Source organism: Dendropsophus ebraccatus, chromosome 8 (genome assembly GCF_027789765.1).
Source record: "Dendropsophus ebraccatus isolate aDenEbr1 chromosome 8, aDenEbr1.pat, whole genome shotgun sequence".
Lineage (NCBI taxonomy): Eukaryota > Metazoa > Chordata > Amphibia > Anura > Hylidae > Dendropsophus > Dendropsophus ebraccatus.
Window position 1 is genome coordinate 5922546 of NC_091461.1, and position 19397 is coordinate 5941942.

Below are 19397 nucleotides of genomic sequence, written 5' to 3' on the forward strand. Positions count from 1 at the left end.
GTCAGCCCACTATAATAATGAAGCTTCTGACCCCGCCCTCTAATGATAATGAGATGACTGCTGACCCCTCTCTCCAATAATGTTGAAAGACAAACAACTACAACGATCAGCCGACATGTTCATCGTTTTACCTCTCATGCTGCACCCGGTTTGCTAACACTTCCTGGTTAGGGTAAGGGTTAAAGATAGGGTAAGTGTTACAGTCAGGGTTACAGATAGGGTAAGGGTTACAGTCAGGGTTACAGATAAGGTAAGGGTTACAGATAAGGTAAGGGTCAGGGTTACAGATAGGGTAAGGGTTACAGATAAGGTAAGGGTCAGGGTTACAGATAGGGTAAGGGTTACAGATAAGGTAAGGGTAAGGGTTACAGTCAGGGTTACAGATAGGGTAAGGGTTACAGTCAGGGTTACAGATAAGGTAAGGGTTACAGATAAGGTAAGGGTCAGGGTTACAGATAGGGTAAGGGTTACAGATAAGGTAAGAGTTACAGTAAGGGTTACAGATAAGGTAAGGGTTACAGATAAGGTAAGGGTTACAGATAAGGTAAGGGTGAGGGTTACAGATAGGGTAAGGGTTACAGATAAGGTAAGGGTGAGGGTTACAGTCAGGGTTACAGATAGGGTAAGGGTTACAGTAAGGGTTACAGATAGGGTAAGGGTTACAGATAAGGTAAGGGTGAGGGTTACAGTCAGGGTTACAGATAGGGTAAGGGTTACAGTAAGGGTTACAGATAGGGTAAGGGTTACAGATAAGGTAAGGGTGAGGGTTACAGATAGGGTAAGGGTTACAGTCAGGGTTGCAGATAGGGAACGGGTTGCAGATAGGGTAAGGGTTACAGATAGGGTAGGGTTACAGATAAGGTAAGGGTAAGGGTTACAGTCAGGGTAGGGTTACAGATAAGGTAAGGGTAAGGGTTACAGTCAGGGTTACAGATAGGGTAAGGGTTACAGTCAGGGTTACAGATAGGGTAAGGGTTACAGTCAGGGTTACAGATAAGGTAAGGGTTACAGATATGGTAAGGGTCAGGGTTACAGATAGGGTAAGGGTTACAGATAGGGTAAGGGTTACAGATAAGGTAAGGGTGAGGGTTACAGTCAGGGTTACAGATAGGGTAAGGGTTACAGTAAGGGTTACAGATAGGGTAAGGGTTACAGATAAGGTAAGGGTGAGGGTTACAGTCAGGGTTACAGATAGGGTAAGGGTTACAGTAAGGGTTACAGATAGGGTAAGGGTTACAGATAAGGTAAGGGTGAGGGTTACAGATAGGGTAAGGGTTACAGTCAGGGTTACAGATAGGGCACGGGTTGCAGATAGGGTAAGGGTTACAGATAGGGTAGGGTTACAGATAAGGTAAGGGTAAGGGTTACAGTCAGGGTAGGGTTACAGATAAGGTAAGGGTAAGGGTTACAGTCAGGGTTACAGATAGGGTAAGGGTTACAGTCAGGGTTACAGATAGGGTAAGGGTTACAGTCAGGGTTACAGATAAGGTAAGGGTTACAGATATGGTAAGGGTCAGGGTTACAGATAGGGTAAGGGTTACAGATAGGGTAAGGGTTACAGATAAGGTAAGGGTGAGGGTTACAGTCAGGGTTACAGATAGGGTAAGGGTTACAGTAAGGGTTACAGATAGGGTAAGGGTTACAGATAAGGTAAGGGTGAGGGTTACAGTCAGGGTTACAGATAGGGTAAGGGTTACAGTAAGGGTTACAGATAGGGTAAGGGTTACAGATAAGGTAAGGGTGAGGGTTACAGATAGGGTAAGGGTTACAGTCAGGGTTACAGATAGGGCACGGGTTGCAGATAGGGTAAGGGTTACAGATAGGGTAGGGTTACAGATAAGGTAAGGGTAAGGGTTACAGTCAGGGTTACAGATAGGGTAAGGGTTACAGTCAGGTTTACAGATAGGGTAAGGGTTACAGTCAGGGTTACAGATAAGGTAAGGGTTACAGATATGGTAAGGGTCAGGGTTACAGATAGGGTAAGGGTTACAGATAAGGTAAGGGTCAGGGTTACAGATAGGGTAAGGGTTACAGTCAGGGTTACAGATAGGGTAAGGGTTACAGTCAGGGTTAGGTTAAGGGTTACAGACAAGGTTATGGTTAGGATAGTTGTTGCAGCCAGTAAGCATTTGCTAGCTGATGCTCATTCCTCACACCCCGACCAGCCACTCTGAGAGGAGAATACTCCTTTAGGACTAGGTTTAGGATTAAGATTTAGGGTTGCAGTTAGGTTTAAGCTTACTATTAAGCCAGTTAGAAAAGCAGTTATTTTGCAACATGTAAAACAAAGACATCACAAAAGAAGCATCTCCAGACATCTCATGTGTATTGTGCTTTATTGTGACGGTGGAAAAGAAATCAAGGACTTTGGCTCTCTGGGTAGTCAGGCCCCTTTATTCACACATGGGGCCCAGGCTGTGTCCCCTGTACATGGCGCTATATGGAACACTGAGGTTGGGACTTTTCTTCTGTAGCAGCTTCAGAGCCTGAGTTCCACCATTCCTCATAGAGGAACACCACCAGGACGCCAGAAGTTGTTCAAATATGCAGTCATGTGACCCCCAGCCCACAGAATATCCTAATATTAGAGGGAGATCCCCGAAGCTGCTTGTATAACGTAACATTCATAAATAGATGGAGTGGAGCATGCGACCACCATAGCCTTCAGGTATCAGAATAGTCAGAACTTCTGGCTCCTCCATAACCGTAGAGATTGTCAATGACCTGGACTCTGATCCTTAATAGTGATGGTGGGAGATATGGGGACACCGGCAGTGATGGTGTCAAGTCATAGCCATAACATCAGAGTATTGGTTGGGTCTTGGGTGGGGGCTTCACGTCTTTATCTATGGTCAACACTACAGTCGACATGCACAGCTCATATACAGTCATAAGGAAGACGATTTCAAACCCACTAGGTAGCCATTCCTTTTCATTACGGCAATGCCTTAACCCGTCGTACACCTTTAATGTGGTATTTGTGTGCCGACACCTGTTGTGAATGGCTGTGACTTGGCTCCCTGTGAACCTGACCCCCACTCACACAGGTAATGCACCTTTTATAAAGGCATACCATGCGGTTCTGCATTAGTTTGAAGGCCATGCAGATTATGGCCATGCCCAGTATTGTGTACACCGACAGTAACAGGAAGAAATTTGGGTGCTCGGGAAAGACGTCACCGAATCCAATGGTGGTCAATGTTATAAAGCAGAAGTAAAAAGCTTCCAAGGTGTCCCACTTCTCCCACAGAGGAAGAATTAAGGCCCCCAGCATGATGAAGGCCATCACCACAAATATGATGATGCCGATCGGAACGTCCAACTGATCGATTTCCTCCCCAAGTTTATCGAAGTTTAACAGGGCAGGATGGGGGGTCTGCTTAATCTCCAGCTCGGGGCAGGAGTAGCAGCGCACGTAGGGACCTTTTAGGGGTAAAATGTTTTCAGCGTCCTTCATGATCAGAAGCTCGAAAATTCTCAGGTTCTTCAGCTGCAGGTAGCTGTTCTTCACCGACGCCTGGTTCTTCAGGATGTCAGTCAGGTTCAGCGGCTTAATGGATACTTGGCTGTCCATTGTGGACACAACACTGGACCTTCCCGAATGACGTTTCTGACTAGAAGATCTATTGGGCTTGCAGGATTTCTGTTCATAACATCTGTGCAAGGCGTCAAGAATATAGTTATATGACCGAGACATGAAGACGGCCAGGATATCACCAAGATCAGCCAGCAGGAGAAGCATTAAAGGAATGCCAATGGCCGCATAGATCATAGTGGCGATTCTCCCCACGTTAGTGATGGGGGCCATTCGACCATAACCTGAAAGAGAGAGAGTAGGCAAAAATAGAAAAATCTGCAGTTTTTTGATATCTCTAGTGTCTTTCGGACTAATGTGTTTGAACCCCCTGTATAATACTGTGTTTGCCCCCTTCATGTTGTGATCCATTGGGGCCCGGACCCCATAAGCCTGTGATGTGTCCCTCGGACCTGAAGCCTGAAGGAGATTTGTCTTCTGTTGCTCGTCATGGGATGATTTGTAATCAATACTGGCTGCTACACGCGGATCACTTCCCCATGACACCCCAGTGTATTACTTACCGATAGTACTGAACACAGTGAAACAGAAGAATAAGGAGCTCAGGAACGTCCATTTAATTGTAGCATTATTGTACTTGGAGATCAGCTTCTTAGCTGGACCCTCAAATTCCTCTAGAAAAAGAATTACATTTTTATTACACAGAGTAATGTGGTGGAGCAAGGTGTAGAGAGCAACAAAGGGCATGAGATAGAGAGTGTGATGGGACATAAAGCCTGAGATAGAGAGTGTGATGGGAAATAGAGCCTGAGGTAGAGGGTGTGATGGGACATAGAGCCCAAAGTAGAGGGTGCGATGGGACATAGAGCCTGAGGTAGAGGGTGTGATGGGACATAGAGCCCAAAGTAGAGGGTGCGATGGGACATAGAGCCTGAGGTAGAGGGTGTGATGGGACATAGAGCCTGAGGTAGAGGGTGTGATGGGACATAGAGGGTGTGATGAGACATAAAGCCTGAGGTAGAGGGTGTGATGGGACATAGAGCCTGAGGTAGAGGGTGTGATGGGACATAGAGGGTGTGATGAGACATAGAGCCTGAGATAGAGTGTGATGGGACATAGAGCCTGAGGTAGAGGGTGTGATGGGACATAGAGGGTGTGATGAGACATAAAGCCTGAGGTAGAGGGTGTGATGGGACATAGAGCCTGAGGTAGAGGGTGTGATGGGACATAGAGGGTGTGATGAGACATAAAGCCTGAGATAGAAAGTGTGATGGGACATAGAGCCTGAGGTAGAGGGTGTGATGGGACATAGAGCCTGGGGTAGAGGGTGTGATGGGACATAGAGGGTGTGATGAGACATAGAGCCTGAGATAGAGAGTGTGATGGGACATAGAGCCTGAGGTAGAGGGTGTGATGGGACATAGAGCCTGAGGTAGAGGGTGTGATGGGACATAGAGCCTGAGGTAGAGGGTGTGATGGGACATAGAGCCTGAGGTAGAGGGTGTGATGGGACATAGAGCCTGAGGTAGAGGGTGTGATGGGACATAGAGCCTGAGGTAGAGGGTGTGATGGGACATAGAGCCTGAGGTAGAGGGTGTGATGGGACATAGAGCCTGAGGTAGAGGGTGTGATGGGACATAGAGGGTGTGATGAGACATAGAGCCTGAGATAGAGAGTGTGATGGGACATAGAGCCTGAGGTAGAGGGTGTGATGGGACATAGAGCCTGAGATAGAGAGTGTGATGGGACATAGAGGGTGTGATGTGACATAGAGCCTGAGACAGAGAGTGTGATGGGACATAGAGCCTGAGGTAGAGGGTGTGATAGGACATAGAGGGTGTGATGGGACATAGATCCTGAGGTAGAGGGTGTGATGGGACATAGAGCCTGAGGTAGAGGGTGTGATGGGACATAGAGCCCAAAGTAGAGGGTGCGATGGGACATAGAGCCTGAGGTAGAGGGTGTGATGGGACATAGAGCCTGAGGTAGAGGGTGTCATGGGACATAGAGCCTGAGGTAGAGGGTGTGATGGGACATAGAGCCTGAGGTAGAGGGTGTGATGGGACATAGAGGGTGTGATGGGACATAGAGCCTGAGGTAGAGGGTGTGATGGGACATAGATGGTGTGATGGGACATAGAGCCTGAGGTAGAGAGTGTGATGGGACATAGAGCCTGAGATGGAGGGTGTGATGGGACATAGAGCCTGAGGTAGAGGGTGTGATGGGACATAGAGCCTGAGGTAGAGAGTGTGATGGGACATAGAGCCTGAGATGGAGGGTGTAATGGGACATAGATCCTGAGGTAGAGGGTGTGATGGGACATAGATCCTGAGGTAGAGGGTGTGATGGGACATAGAGCCTGAGGTAGAGGGTGCAATGGGACATAGAGGGTGTGATGGGACATAGAGCCTGAGATAGAGAGTGTGATGGGACATAGAGCCCAGGGTAGAGGGTGTGATGGGACATAGAGCCTGGGATAGAGGGTGTGATAGGACATAGAGCCTGAGGTGGAGGGTGTGATGGGACATAGAGCCTGAGATAGAGAGTGTGATGGGACATAGAGCCTGAGGTAGAGGGTGTGATGGGACATAGAGCCTGAGGTAGAGGGTGTCATGGGACATAGAGCCTGAGGTAGAGGGTGTGATGGGACATAGAGCCTGAGGTAGAGGGTGTGATGGGACATAGAGGGTGTGATGGGGCATAGAGCCTGAGGTAGAGGGTGTGATGGGACATAGAGGGTGTGATGGGGCATAGAGCCTGAGGTAGAGGGTATGATGGGACATAGAGGGTGTGATGGGGCATAGAGGGTGTGATGGGACATAGAGCCCAAAGTAGAGGGTGCGATGGGACATAGAGCCCAGGGTAAAGGGTTTGATGGGACATAGAGCCTGAGGTAGAGGGTGCGATGGGACATAGAGCCTGAGGTAGAGGGTGTCATGGGACATAGAGCCTGAGGTAGAGGGTGTGATGGGACATTGAGGGTGTGATGGGCCATAGAGCCTGATATAGAGGGTGTGATGGGACATAGAGCCTGAGGTGGAGGGTGCGATGGGACATAGAGCCTGAGATGGAGGGTGTGATGGGACATAGAGCCCAAAGTAGAGGGTGTGATGGGACATAGAGCCCAAAGTAGAGGGTGCGATGGGACATAGAGCCTGAGGTAGAGGGTGTGATGGGACATAGAGGGTGTGATGGGGCATAGAGGGTGTGATGGGACATAGAGCCCAAAGTAGAGGGTGCGATGGGACATAGAGCCCAGGGTAAAGGGTTTGATGGGACATAGAGCCTGAGGTAGAGGGTGCGATGGGACATAGAGCCTGAGGTAGAGGGTGTGATGGGACATAGAGGGTGTGATGGGCCATAGAGCCTGATATAGAGGGTGTGATGGGACATAGAGCCTGAGGTGGAGGGTGCGATGGGACATAGAGCCTGAGGTGGAGGGTGTGATGGGACATAGAGCCCAAAGTAGAGGGTGTGATGGGACATAGAGCCCAAAGTAGAGGGTGCGATGGGACATAGAGCCTGAGGTAGAGGGTGTGATGGGACATAGAAACTGAGGTAGAGGGTGTGATGGGACATAGAGGGTGTGATGGGACATAGAGCCTGAGGTAGAGAGTGCGATGGGACATAGAGCCTGAGGTAGAGAGTGCGATGGGACATAGAGCCTGAGGTAGAGGGTGCAATGTGACATAGAGGGTGTGATGGGACATAGAGCCTGAGGTAGAGGGTGTGATGGGACATAGAGCCTGAGGTAGAGAGTGTGATGGGACATAGAGGGTGTGATTTGACATAGAACCTGAGACAGAGAGTGTGATGGGACATAGAGGGTGTGATGGGACATAGAGCCCAGGGTAGAGGGTGCGATGGGACATAGAGCCTGAGGTAGAGGGTGCAATGGGACATAGAGCCCAGGGTAAAGGGTTTGATGGGACATAGAGCCTGAGGTGGAGTGTGCGATGGGACATAGAGGGTGTGATGGGACATAGAGCCTGAGATGGAGGGTGCGATGGGACATAGAGCCTGAGGTAGAGGGTGTGATGGGACATAGAGGGTGTGATGGGACATAGAGCCTGAGATAGAGGGTGTGATGGGACATAGAGCCTGAGGTAGAGAGAGTGATGGGACATAGAGCCTGAGATAGAGGGTGTGATGGGACATAGAGCCTGAGGTAGAGAGTGTGATGGGACATAGAGGGTGTGATGTAACATAGAGCCTGAGATAGAGAGTGTGATGGGAAATAGAGACCAAAGTAGAGGGTGTGATGGGACATAGAGGGTGTGATGTAACATAGAGCCTGAGATAGAGAGTGTGATGGGAAATAGAGCCCAAAGTAGAGGGTGTGATGGGACATAGAGGGTGTGATGTAACATAGAGCCTGAGATAGAGAGTGTGATGGGAAATAGAGCCCAAAGTAGAGGGTGTGATGGGACATAGAGGGTGTGATGTAACATAGAGCCTGAGATAGAGAGTGTGATGGGAAATAGAGCCCAAAGTAGAGGGTGTGATGGGACATAGAGGGTGTGATAGGACAAAGAGCCTGAGACAGAGAGTGTGATGGGACATAGAGGGTGTGATAGGACATAGAGCCTAAGATAGAGAGTGTAATGGGACATAGAGCCCAGGGTAAAGGGTGCGATGGGACATAGAGCCTGAGGTAGAGGGTGTGATGGGACATAGAGCCTGAGGTAGAGGGTGTGATAGGACATAGAGCCTGAGGTAGAGGGTGTGATGGGACATAGAGCCTGAGATAGAGAGTGTGATGGGACATAGAGCCTGGGGTAGAGGGTGTGATGGGACATAGAGCCTGAGGTAGCGATAGTAATGGGACTTAGAGCCTGAGGTAGAGAGTGTGATGGGACATAGAGCCTGAGGTAGAGGGTGTGATGGGACATAGTGGGTGTGATGGGACATAGAGCGTGATATAGAGGGTGTGATGGAACATAGAGCCTGAGGTGGAGGGTGCGATGGGACATAGAGCCTGAGGTAGAGGGTGTGATGGGACTTAGAGCCTGAGGTAGAGAGTGTGATGGGACATAGAGCCTGAGGTAGAGGGTGTGATGGGGCATAGAGCCTGGGGTAGAGAGTGTGATGGGACATAGAGCCTGAGGTAGAGGGTGTGATGGGGCATAGAGCCTGGGGTAGAGAGTGTGATGGGACATAGAGCCTGAGGTAGAGGGTGTGATGGGACATAGAGCCTGGGGTAGAGGGTGTGATGGGACATAGAGCCTAAGACAGAGTGTGATGGGACATAGAGCCTGGGGTAGAGGGTGTGATAGGACATAGAGGGTTTGATGGGACATAGAGCCTGAGGTGGATGGTGTGATGGGACATAGAGCCTGAGGTAGAGGGTGTGATGGGACATAGAGCCTGAGGTAGAGGGTGTGATAGGACATAGAGGGTTTGATGGGACATAGAGCCTGAGGTGAAGGGTGTGATGGGACATAGAGCCCGAGATAGAGAGTGTGATGGGACATAGAGCCTGAGATAGAGAGTGTGATGAGACATAGAGCCTGAGGTAGAGGGTGTGATGGGACATAAAGCTGGAGGTAAAGAGTGCAAAAGGGCATAGAGCCCAGGGTAGAGGGTGTGATGGGACATAGAGCCCAAAGTAGAGGGTGTGATGGGACATAGAGCCTGAGGTAGAGGGTGTGATGGGAGATAGAGCCTGAGGTAGAGGGTGTGATGGGACATAGATGGTGTGATGGGACATAGAGCCTGAGGTAGAGGGTGTGATGGGACATAGAGCCTGAGGTAGAGGGTGTGATGGGACATAGAGCCTGGGGTAGAGAGTGTGATGGGACATAGAGCCTGAGGTAGAGAGTGTGATGGGACATAGAGCCTGAGGTAGAGGGTGTGATGGGACATAGAGCCTGGGGTAGAGGGTGTGATGGGACATAGAGCCTAAGACAGAGTGTGATGGGACATAGAGCCTGAGGTAGAGGGTGTGATAGGACATAGAGGGTTTGATGGGACATAGAGCCTGAGGTGGAGAGTGTGATGGGACATAGAGCCCAGGGTAGAGGGTGTGATGGGACATAGAGCCTGGGATAGAGGGTGTGATGGGACATAGAGCCTGAGGTAGAGGGTGTGATGGGACATAGAGCCTGAGGTGGAGGGTGTGATGGGACATAGAGCCTGAGGTGGAGGGTGTGATGGGACATAGAGCCCAGGGTAAAGGCTGCGATGGGACATAGAGGGTGTGATGGGACATAGAGCCTGGGGTAGAGAGTGTGATGGGACATAGAGCCTGAGGTAGAGGGTGTGATGGGACATAGAGGGTGTGATGGGACATAGAGCCTGAGGTAGAGGGTGTGATGGGACATAGAGGGTGTGATGGGACATAGAGGGTGTGATGGGACATAGAGCCGGAGGTAGAGGGTGTGATGGGACATAGAGGGTGTGATGGGACATAGAGGGTGTGATGGGACATAGAGCCCAGGATAGAAGGTGAGAGAGATTGCAATACATTGCATTCAGCTGGTCATTATGGAGCTTATGGTGCATTTCGTCCACAGAGATGATCAGGATGATGGGAGTGATGGTCCTCACCCCGGCTGTGCACTCACCATATGTCAGCTTGGCCATAGACACGTTCCGCAGATCCTCCAGGACACTTTTCTGAGCTTCGGTCTCATTGTGCGCAGACTTCTCCAGCTCGTAAAACATGATGGCCCCGAGGACGCTGTACAGGACCAGGGAGAGGACCAGGCAGGTGTGAGGGAAGAGGAGCCAGAAGAAACGCGTCAGCCGCTCCTGGGACATGCTGCGGCCGGGAGGAGAGGACAGCGAGGACTGGAGCCCGGCTACAGGGGAGGAGGAGGAGGAGGAGGAGTACAACCCCCAGCATGTGCAGGGCAGGAGCTCAGGGAGCACTCCACACCACCGCATCCGCCGCCAACAGCAGCACTCAGCTTAATGCAGACGGGAACTGCTTATTGATCTGCGGAACAAAGTGCTGATAGCAGTATCATCCCAACTCTGCTGTATCTAAGCCTAGACCATGTGATACTGTCTGCTGCTGTATCTAAGCCTGGTCTGTGTGATACTGTCTGCTGCTATATCTAAGCCTGGCCTGTGTGATACTGTCTGCTGCTATTACTAAGCCTGGCCCGTGTGATACTGTCTGCTGCTGTATCTAAGCCTGGTCTGTGTGATACTGTCTGCTGCTGTATCTAAGCCTGTTCTGTGTGATACTGTCTGCTGTTGTATCTAAGCCTTGTCTGTGTGATACTGTCTGCTGCTATATCTAAGCCTAGCCCATGTCATACTGTCTGCTGCTGTATCTAAGCCTGGTCTGTGTGATACTGTCTGCTGTTGTATCTAAGCCTGGTCTGTGTGATACTGTCTGCTGCTGTATCTAAGCCTGTTCTGTGTTATACTGCCTGCTGCTGTATCTAAGTCTGGCCTGTGTGATACTGTCTGCTGCTGTATCTAATCCTGGTCTGTGTTATACTGCCTGCTGCTGTATCTAAGCCTGTCCTGTGTTATACTGCCTGCTGCTGTATCTAAGTCTGGCCTGTGTGATACTGTCTGCTGCTGTATCTAAGCCTGGTCTGTGTGATACTGTCTGCTGCTATATCTAAGCCTAGCTTGTGTGATACTGTCTGCTGCTGTATCTAAGCCTGGCCTGTGTGATACTGTCTGCTGCTGTATCTAATCCTAACCCGTGTGATACTGTCTGCTGCTGTATCTAAGCCTGGTCTGTGTGATACTGTCTGCTGCTGTATCTAAGCCTGGCCTGTGTGATACTGTCTGCTGCTGTATCTAATCCTAACCCGTGTGATACTGTCTGCTGCTATACCTAAGCCTGGCCTGTGTGATACTGTCTGCTGCTGTATCTAATCCTGGTCTGTGTGATACTGTCTGCTGCTGTATCTAAGCCTGGTCTGTGTGATACTGTCTGCTGCTGTATCTAATCTTAGCCCATGTGATACTGTCTTCTTCTGTATCTAATCTTAGCCCATGTGATACTGTCTGCTGCTGTATCTAAGCCTGGTCTGTGTGATACTGTCTGCTGCTATATCTAAGCCTAGCCAGTGTAATACTGTCTGCTGCTGTATCTAATCCTAGCCTGTGTGATACTGTCTGCTGCTGTATCTGAGCCTGGTCCGTGTGATACTGTTTGCTAAGCTGGTGTATCTAAGCCTAGCCTGTGTGATACTGTCTGCTGAGCTATTGTATCTAAGCCTAGCAGCAGTATTTTGGTATATTATATGTGATACTGTCTGCTGCTGTATCTAAGCCTAGCCTGTGTGATACTGTCTGCTGCTATATCTAATCCTAGCAGCAGTATTTTGGTATATTATATGTGATACTGTCTGCTGAGCTATTGTATCTAAGCCTATCCTGTGTGATACTGCACATTTAAAGCTGCGGTCCCAGTATTGCTGTTTTATTGTGTGTAATACTGCAGTCTGAGGGTATACACTGTAGGTGCCCACAGCAGCACAGAGGATGTCAGGAGTGTACCCAGGGCTGTATTGCTCGGGGATGGCGGCCTGATCACTCCTCATTAATAATAATGGCTGTAAATCTGAATATAATAAATCAATGCTGTACTGTAGCAGCGGGGAGGGCGGAGGGCTCCCATCTCTCTCCGGAGTGCTCTCTGCCTCCATATTACATTATCTGATAATGATAAATCAGTACAGCAAGACAAGATGTTACCAGGATCCAGGCCTCGCCGCCTCACCTCACCCATCACATGATGCGGCCTCTGACTACTACAACCCTCAGCGTGTTACTGCCCTCACCTGAGACTCAGGACTACAAGTGTCACACTAAGCAAAGCAATAATCTCTACACAGGTACAGAGACATAGGAGGTGACAGGGATGTAGCAGGGACAGGGACATAGGAGGTGACGGGGATGTAGTAGGGGCAGTGACATAGGAGGTGACAGGGATGCAGCAGGGACAGTGACATAGGAGGTGACGGGGATGTAGCAGGGGTAGTGACATAGGAGGTGACAGGGATGCAGCAGGGGCAGTGACATAGGAGGTGACGGGGATGTAGCAGGGACAGTGACATAGGAGGTGACGGGGGATGTAGCAGGGACAGTGACATAGGAGGTGACGGGGGATGTAGCAGGGGCAGTGACATAGGAGGTGACGGGGATGTAGCAGGGGCAGTGACATAGGAGGTGACGGGGGATGCAGCAGGGGCAGTGACATAGGAGGTGACGGGGGATGCAGCAGGGGCAGTGACATAGGAGGTGACGGGGATGTAGCAGGGGCAGTGACATAGGAGGTGACGGGGATGTAGCAGGGGCAGTGACATAGGAGGTGACAGGGATGTAGCAGGGGTAGTGACATAGGAGGTGACGGGGATGTAGCAGGGGCAGTGACATAGGAGGTGACAGGGATGTAGCAGGGGCAGTGACATAGGAGGTGACGGGGATGTAGCAGGGGCAGTGACATAGGAGGTGACAGGGATGTAGCAGGGGTAGTGACATAGGAGGTGACAGGGATGTAGCAGGGGCAGTGACATAGGAGGTGACGGGGATGTAGCAGGGGCAGTGACATAGGAGGTGACGGGGATGTAGCAGGGGCAGTGACATAGGAGGTGACAGGGATGTAGCAGGGGCAGTGACATAGGAGGTGACGGGGATGTAGTAGGGGCAGTGACATAGGAGGTGACGGGGATGTAGCAGGGGCAGTGACATAGGAGGTGACGGGGATGTAGCAGGGGCAGTGACATAGGAGGTGACAGGGATGTAGCAGGGGCAGTGACATAGGAGGTGACGGGGGATGTAGCAGGGGCAGTGACATAGGAGGTGACGGGGGATGTAGCAGGGGTAGTGACATAGGAGGTGACGGGGATGTAGCAGGGGCAGTGACATAGGAGGTGACGGGGGATGTAGCAGGGACAGTGACATAGGAGGTGACGGGGATGTAGCAGGGGCAGTGACACAGGAGGTGACGGGGATGTAGCAGGGGCAGTGACATAGGAGGTGACAGGGATGTAGCAGGGGCAGTGACATAGGAGGTGACGGGGATGTAGCAGGGGCAGTGACATAGGAGGTGACAGGGATGTAGCAGGGGCAGTGACATAGGAGGTGACGGGGGATGTAGCAGGGGCAGTGACATAGGACGTGACAGGGATGTAGCAGGGGCAGTGACATAGGAGGTGACGGGGGATGCAGCAGGGGCAGTGACATAGGAGGTGACGGGGATGTAGCAGGGACAGTGACATAGGAGGTGACAGGGATGTAGCAGGGGCAGTGACATAGGAGGTGACGGGTGATGTAGCAGGGACAGTGACATAGGACGTGACGGGGGATGTAGCAGGGGCAGTGACATAGGAGGTGACAGGGGATGTAGCAGCGGCAGTGACACAGGAGGGGCTCTTGGGCTTCATCATGGTCTTACATCCAGTGTCTTAGAATATAACATGAATCATTGATGTTAATGCACGGCCGTACATAGTGTAACATGGCCGTGCAGTATGGGAATCACCAGGGAGGGCTCAGACATGAATAATTTACACTGATGGGATCGCCGGATCTAATAAGGGAGAAATGATACAAATCACAGGGTTTAAGCTATAATTTCAGTGTTCTCATCTATAACTTCCTCCCACAGTTCCCTGTGCGATGCCCTGGCCCCTAGGGGCCACTCCGCAGTATACAGATGTTGTGAGGGTGCAGGAACCGGGGCAGCTGTAGGATATAGTGGTCACGGTGTAGGCACGAGGGTGATACAGCTGGATACCGGGCTCCTGACCATGCGGGAATACTGGGCATGCGATTCTTCGTTGTCCTTAGTCAGGGCACCAATGAACACACCAATGCCAAGGTTCAGAAACAACGGTAGTTGTGTATTTATTGTAACGGTGGTAACTAGTAGTAACAGTCTCTCCAGATGCAACCAGGAATAAGGCAGAGTAATGGGTGATGCTGCAATAGGCTGTGAGATTAGCGTGCTGAATAATGGGAGTAGTAGTGATACTGAAGCTGAGATGCTGGGTGGAATGAGACTTGAATGAAATACTTGCTGTTGATGATTAGAGAAGATGATGATGATGAGAGGAACTGAAGAATGACTGAAGAATCGACACCCAGATGAGGATCTTGAGACTTGAGACAGGAACACAGCCAGCGGACTGGAGCAGCAGAGCACACGCAGGCCTCTCTCCTAGCAGGGAGAGAGGACGGACACAGAACTTGCCTGAAGGTGGAGGACAAGACTAGACTGACAGGAACAGCAGAGCAACACACCCTATCCCCTCTGGGACAGGAGATAGGCTCAGGTAGAACAGGAAGTCACATGGTAACCCCAGCCAAAGCTCGATGACCATTGGAGTTACCATGGAAGCAGGGGCACAGTCACGTGACATCCAGCCATTGCATCATCACACCATTAGGCATATACAGAGAAATATACATGAGAAGTACAATACTTGAACACTAGGGGGCGACATAATACCATTAGACACTGATACTTGAATATACATGCAATAAATGAATGGAATAGCAGACCTGAATACTGCAGGGGTGACACAATACACACAGTTTGCAATGGGCCATAGCTTTCCAGAACAGAACTGGTTATAATACAAGTGTGACCATGAGAAGGGCTGTTCTGGGACACTGCACCTGCAACTCACAGTGATAGGAACCCGTGGCCCTGCTCATCCTGAGCTGCCTGATGTAATAATGAACATATCAGCAATGTGAGAATAAGTCTCTGCATGACAGCAAAACCCGTACAGTGCAGTGCGGCTATGGACCACCATGGTGGGTGTCAGGGTCAGTCCTCTGTACAGATGAGCAGTGCGGCTATGGACCATAGTGTTGGGGTCAGTCCCGGGGATCACTGTTATGGGGGATGTGTAGATGTGTTATGGGGGATGTGTAGGTGACACTGTTATGGGGTATGTGTAGATGATACTATTATGGGGAATGTGTAGATGACACTGTTATGGGGGATGTGTAGATGACACTGTTATGGGGGATGTGTAGATGTGTTATGTTGGGGTGTGTAGATGACACTGTTATGGAGGATCTGTAGATGACACAGTTATGTGGGGGTGAATGTTTGTCACTGTTATTGGGGGGCTGTGGATGTCACTGTTATTGGGGGGCTGTGGATGTCACTGTTATTGGGGGGCTGTGGATGTCACTGGGGGCTGTGGGCATTGCTATATGGAAGCTAATATGATACGCTCCTTGCGCTCTTGTGACACTGGGTGATACAGATTCTCTTCCTATCTCAGGATGTCGGTCAGTTCTGTATACTGTGAGAACATTTCCCGAAGCTGTATACAGGGAGATATATACCACACAGATCACTAGGTCCACTACACAAACTTCTGCCACCTGGTGGACAAAATATGGTGAACATCATTATGTAGTTTGGTGCAGTTTATGAATCCCCTAGGAGAATAGAACATGTCGGATGGGTAAGAAAACGCCCCACCCCCTGCCCAGTTCTGCTGACCGGCTATAGTGGAGGTAAGACACGTCCTCTGCCAGCTGAGCAGCCGCTCCTCCACTCACACACTTCTCCTTTAATGGTTGATTACTGTATATCTGGACAATTCCTTGTAGGATACAGCTATGTCATGCCACTATCCACCACTAGAGGGCGGACAAGTCCCACACATGAGAACAATATAAGAGTATTATACTATAGCTCATTTCTCACATGGTGTACCCCTATGGCACAATGGCACAATATGGCACAAAGGCAATATCATCTTCATTATATGGAAAAAGTATGTGCCCCCCTGACCTAGATACCTGCCTTATAGAGCTGACTCGTTGCCCTTTCCTCCTAAGTGTAGTCTAGTCATCTAGTGGTCAGTAATGCGTCTGCAGAGCTGTATACGCGCACCCCCCCCCCCCCCCAAGTGTTAATGGGAGGGAAGGGGTAATCCACAGTGATAGAGCTTTGGCTGCAGCTTATCTCTACAGAAACAAAGGGGCTGGGTGATGATTTCTAATACGCCAGACCTCTATTACCACCGACATCATCTGTCGGTCATTAGCATTACCAGGCTTCATCATGTGATCAGCATTACCGGCCTTCATCATGTGATCAGTATTACCAGGCCTCATCATGTGATCAGCATTACCAGGCCTCATCATGTGATCAGCATTACCGGCCTTCATCATGTGATCAGCATTACCAGGCTTCATAATGTGATCAGCGTTTCCAGGCTTCATACAGTTAAATGTGGCGGTCTGATTGACAGAGCAAGGAGCCATTGGGTCTCCACCATGCCTCCACAGAGGGGGGCATCTACTATATAGGGGATGCACATGGGGGCCAGCTATATGGGAGCGGCACAGAGGGGGAGGGCGTAGAGGGGCCTAACTACTATATGGGGAGGCAACAGGGCTGCTTTAACTAAAGGGCAGATGGTTCATTTGCTCCGGGCCGACAGGTCACATTAAAGGGCCCCCTGCGTCACCGCTGACTGGGTGCTGGGTGCTGCAAACGAGCGCTCACAGTTGAATGCAGGACTAACACTGGCAGAGCAGGAGCCAGCCACTGCCTCTCCGCTTTGCCAATTACTATTGTAAGTGTCATCACTCGTGTGCTCGCGCTTTTTCATACAGGAAGCCTACAAAGGTGGAAGGGGATGAGGGGGGTACGACCAAGGGAGATGTGTGGTGTCCCACCGCTGGTGTTTTTCTTCTTTGCACCTGTCCAACAAGTGGTGTATGAGTTGTTCAGTTTCCCCATTAGGTGTCAGTATTTCTTATGTATGCGTATGTATTACTATTGCATAGCTGAAGGAGGTAATGGGTTAAGTATTTTGTACCATGTGTTATGTGCTGACCACTAGAAGGTGCTATTTCTTTTTGTCCTCTCTAGCCTTTCTCTTGCAAACACTCATCTCCACCACTCACAGGCAGGTACACAAAGTCCCCCGTAGGAGGAGTTACTGGTAGAGGAAATGCAGTTTAGTCTTGGTTTCAAAGAAAGAGGACACAAACAAGACAGTCCCTGCTGAGGTTAAGCCAGGGCTCGGCTTTTGCCAGGGCCCCTGTCAGGGACACTGTCAGGGACACCAAAGTTCCGTTCAGACTAGCTTCAAGTGTGAACAGATGCAGCTAGAGACAGATTTATTCTGAAGCAACTACTACTTACACTATGCAGTGCTAAGCAACAGTAGGGAGGAGCAGCCAATAAGGAACACCCTAGCCCATGCCAGAAACGTGTCTACAAAGTGCAGGACAGACTCCTGAAGCAATAGGAGCTGATCCCATTAGGACAAAGCCTCTGTAAAGAAAAGGTCTACGTATCCTACTGCGCAGCACAGGTAACTAGGAAATTTCGGACACCTAGCTAAACCCAGATAACCACGTGGTCCGGTGCTTAGGGCAGCACCTTGCAGGGGGGCAGCACCAGGGAGCAGGGGGAAGAAAACAACTTTTTTTATTTTTCTAGTCTTCCACCTCCAGTTCAGACTTGCCAGTAAATCTGGTGTCTTTTCGATGGGGAAGGGGGGAGGGGTATGGTAGTATTTGTCAGGTCTGGTGTGGCGGTGTTATCCAGTCACAGTATGGTGGTATTGGTCAGGTCTGGTGTGGCGGTGTTATCCAGTCACAGTATGGTGGTATTGGTCAGGTCTGGTGTGGCGGTGTTATCCAGTCACAGTATGGTGGTATTGGTCAGGTCTGGTATGGCAGAGTTATCCAGTCACAGTATGGTGGTATTGGTCAGGTCTGGTGTGGCGGTGTTATCCAGTCACAGTATGGTGGTATTGGTCAGGTCTGGTGTGGCGGTGTTATCCAGTCACAGTATGGCAGTATTGGTCAGGTCTGGTATGGCGGTGTTATCCAGTCACAGTATGGTGGTATTGGTCAGGTCTGGTGTGGCGGTGTTCTCCAGTCACAGTATGGCAGTATTGGTCAGGTCTGGTATGGCGGTGTTATCCAGTCACAGTGTGTTGGTATTGGTCAGGTCTGGCATGGCAGTGTTATCCAGTCACAGTATGGTGGTATTGGTCAGGTCTGGTATGGCAGTGTTATCCAGTCACAGTATGGCGGTATCGGTCAGGTCTGTAGTGGCGGTGTTAAATAAGATGCCTGGAACTATTACCCACCAATCTACCAATCCTTTTGCTAATTGATGAATGAAGATGGGGCGTCTTCAGGTTTAGTGTCTAGGGCAGCAGCGGCTGTTAATACAGCCCTGTGTACGAGCTATGTGCGCTGTATGAGCTGTAAGCGATATATGAGTTATGAGTGCTGTATGAGCGCTGTATGAGCTGATTGCTGTATGAGCTATGAGCGATGTATGAGCTATGGGCGCTGTATTAGCTATCAGCAATGTATGAGCTATGAGTGCGGTGTCCCACCATGGGTGTCTCTTATGTCACACCTGTCACAAAATTTTTTTTCCCTAGGTTAAGTGGTGATAAGGGTAGCATTCTGTAGTTTCACCACTAGATGCCAGTGTCTATTATGTAGGCTGTTATGTAGTGCAGAGCTAAAGTAAGCAAAGGGTTAATGGTTCTTATGTATTGTGTACTTTTATTGCCCAATGGAGATACTCTTGTTTTCTGACCTCTCTTTTCTCACTCTTGTCCAGGATCAGTCTAGTTCAGACATTGTGTTAGTGAGGTAGTGAGACACTCAGTTTCTCCAGTATCTACCTTATATCCACTATGCAGTGCTAGGCACTACAAGAGGGAGAAAGTCAGATATAAACCCAGCCCACCCCAAGAACCACTCTACAAAGTGCAGGGCAGTATTTTGATTTACAGAGAAACTTGCCTGGATAGAACAAAGATACCAGAGGGTCTACGTATCCTATCTCGCAGTGTAGGGGACACCGGGAAACTTAGCTTCACCCAGGTAACCATGTATCTCCCTATTAGGACGGGAAGCTCTACACTGTAGGGCAGAA

General features: G+C 50.0%; 1 protein-coding gene across 1 annotated transcript; it reads right to left on the minus strand.

Annotated features, from left to right (window-relative positions):
• Positions 1-2935: 2935 nt before the first annotated feature.
• KCNK18 (potassium two pore domain channel subfamily K member 18) lies at positions 2936-10297 on the minus strand. Its single transcript, XM_069979982.1, has 3 exons — positions 10102-10297; positions 4099-4209; positions 2936-3819 (listed from the first exon to the last, which is right to left on the minus strand). The coding sequence occupies exons 1-3, from the start codon at positions 10295-10297 to the stop codon at positions 2936-2938; spliced, it is 1191 nt and encodes a 396-aa protein (XP_069836083.1).
• Positions 10298-19397: the final 9100 nt, after the last annotated feature.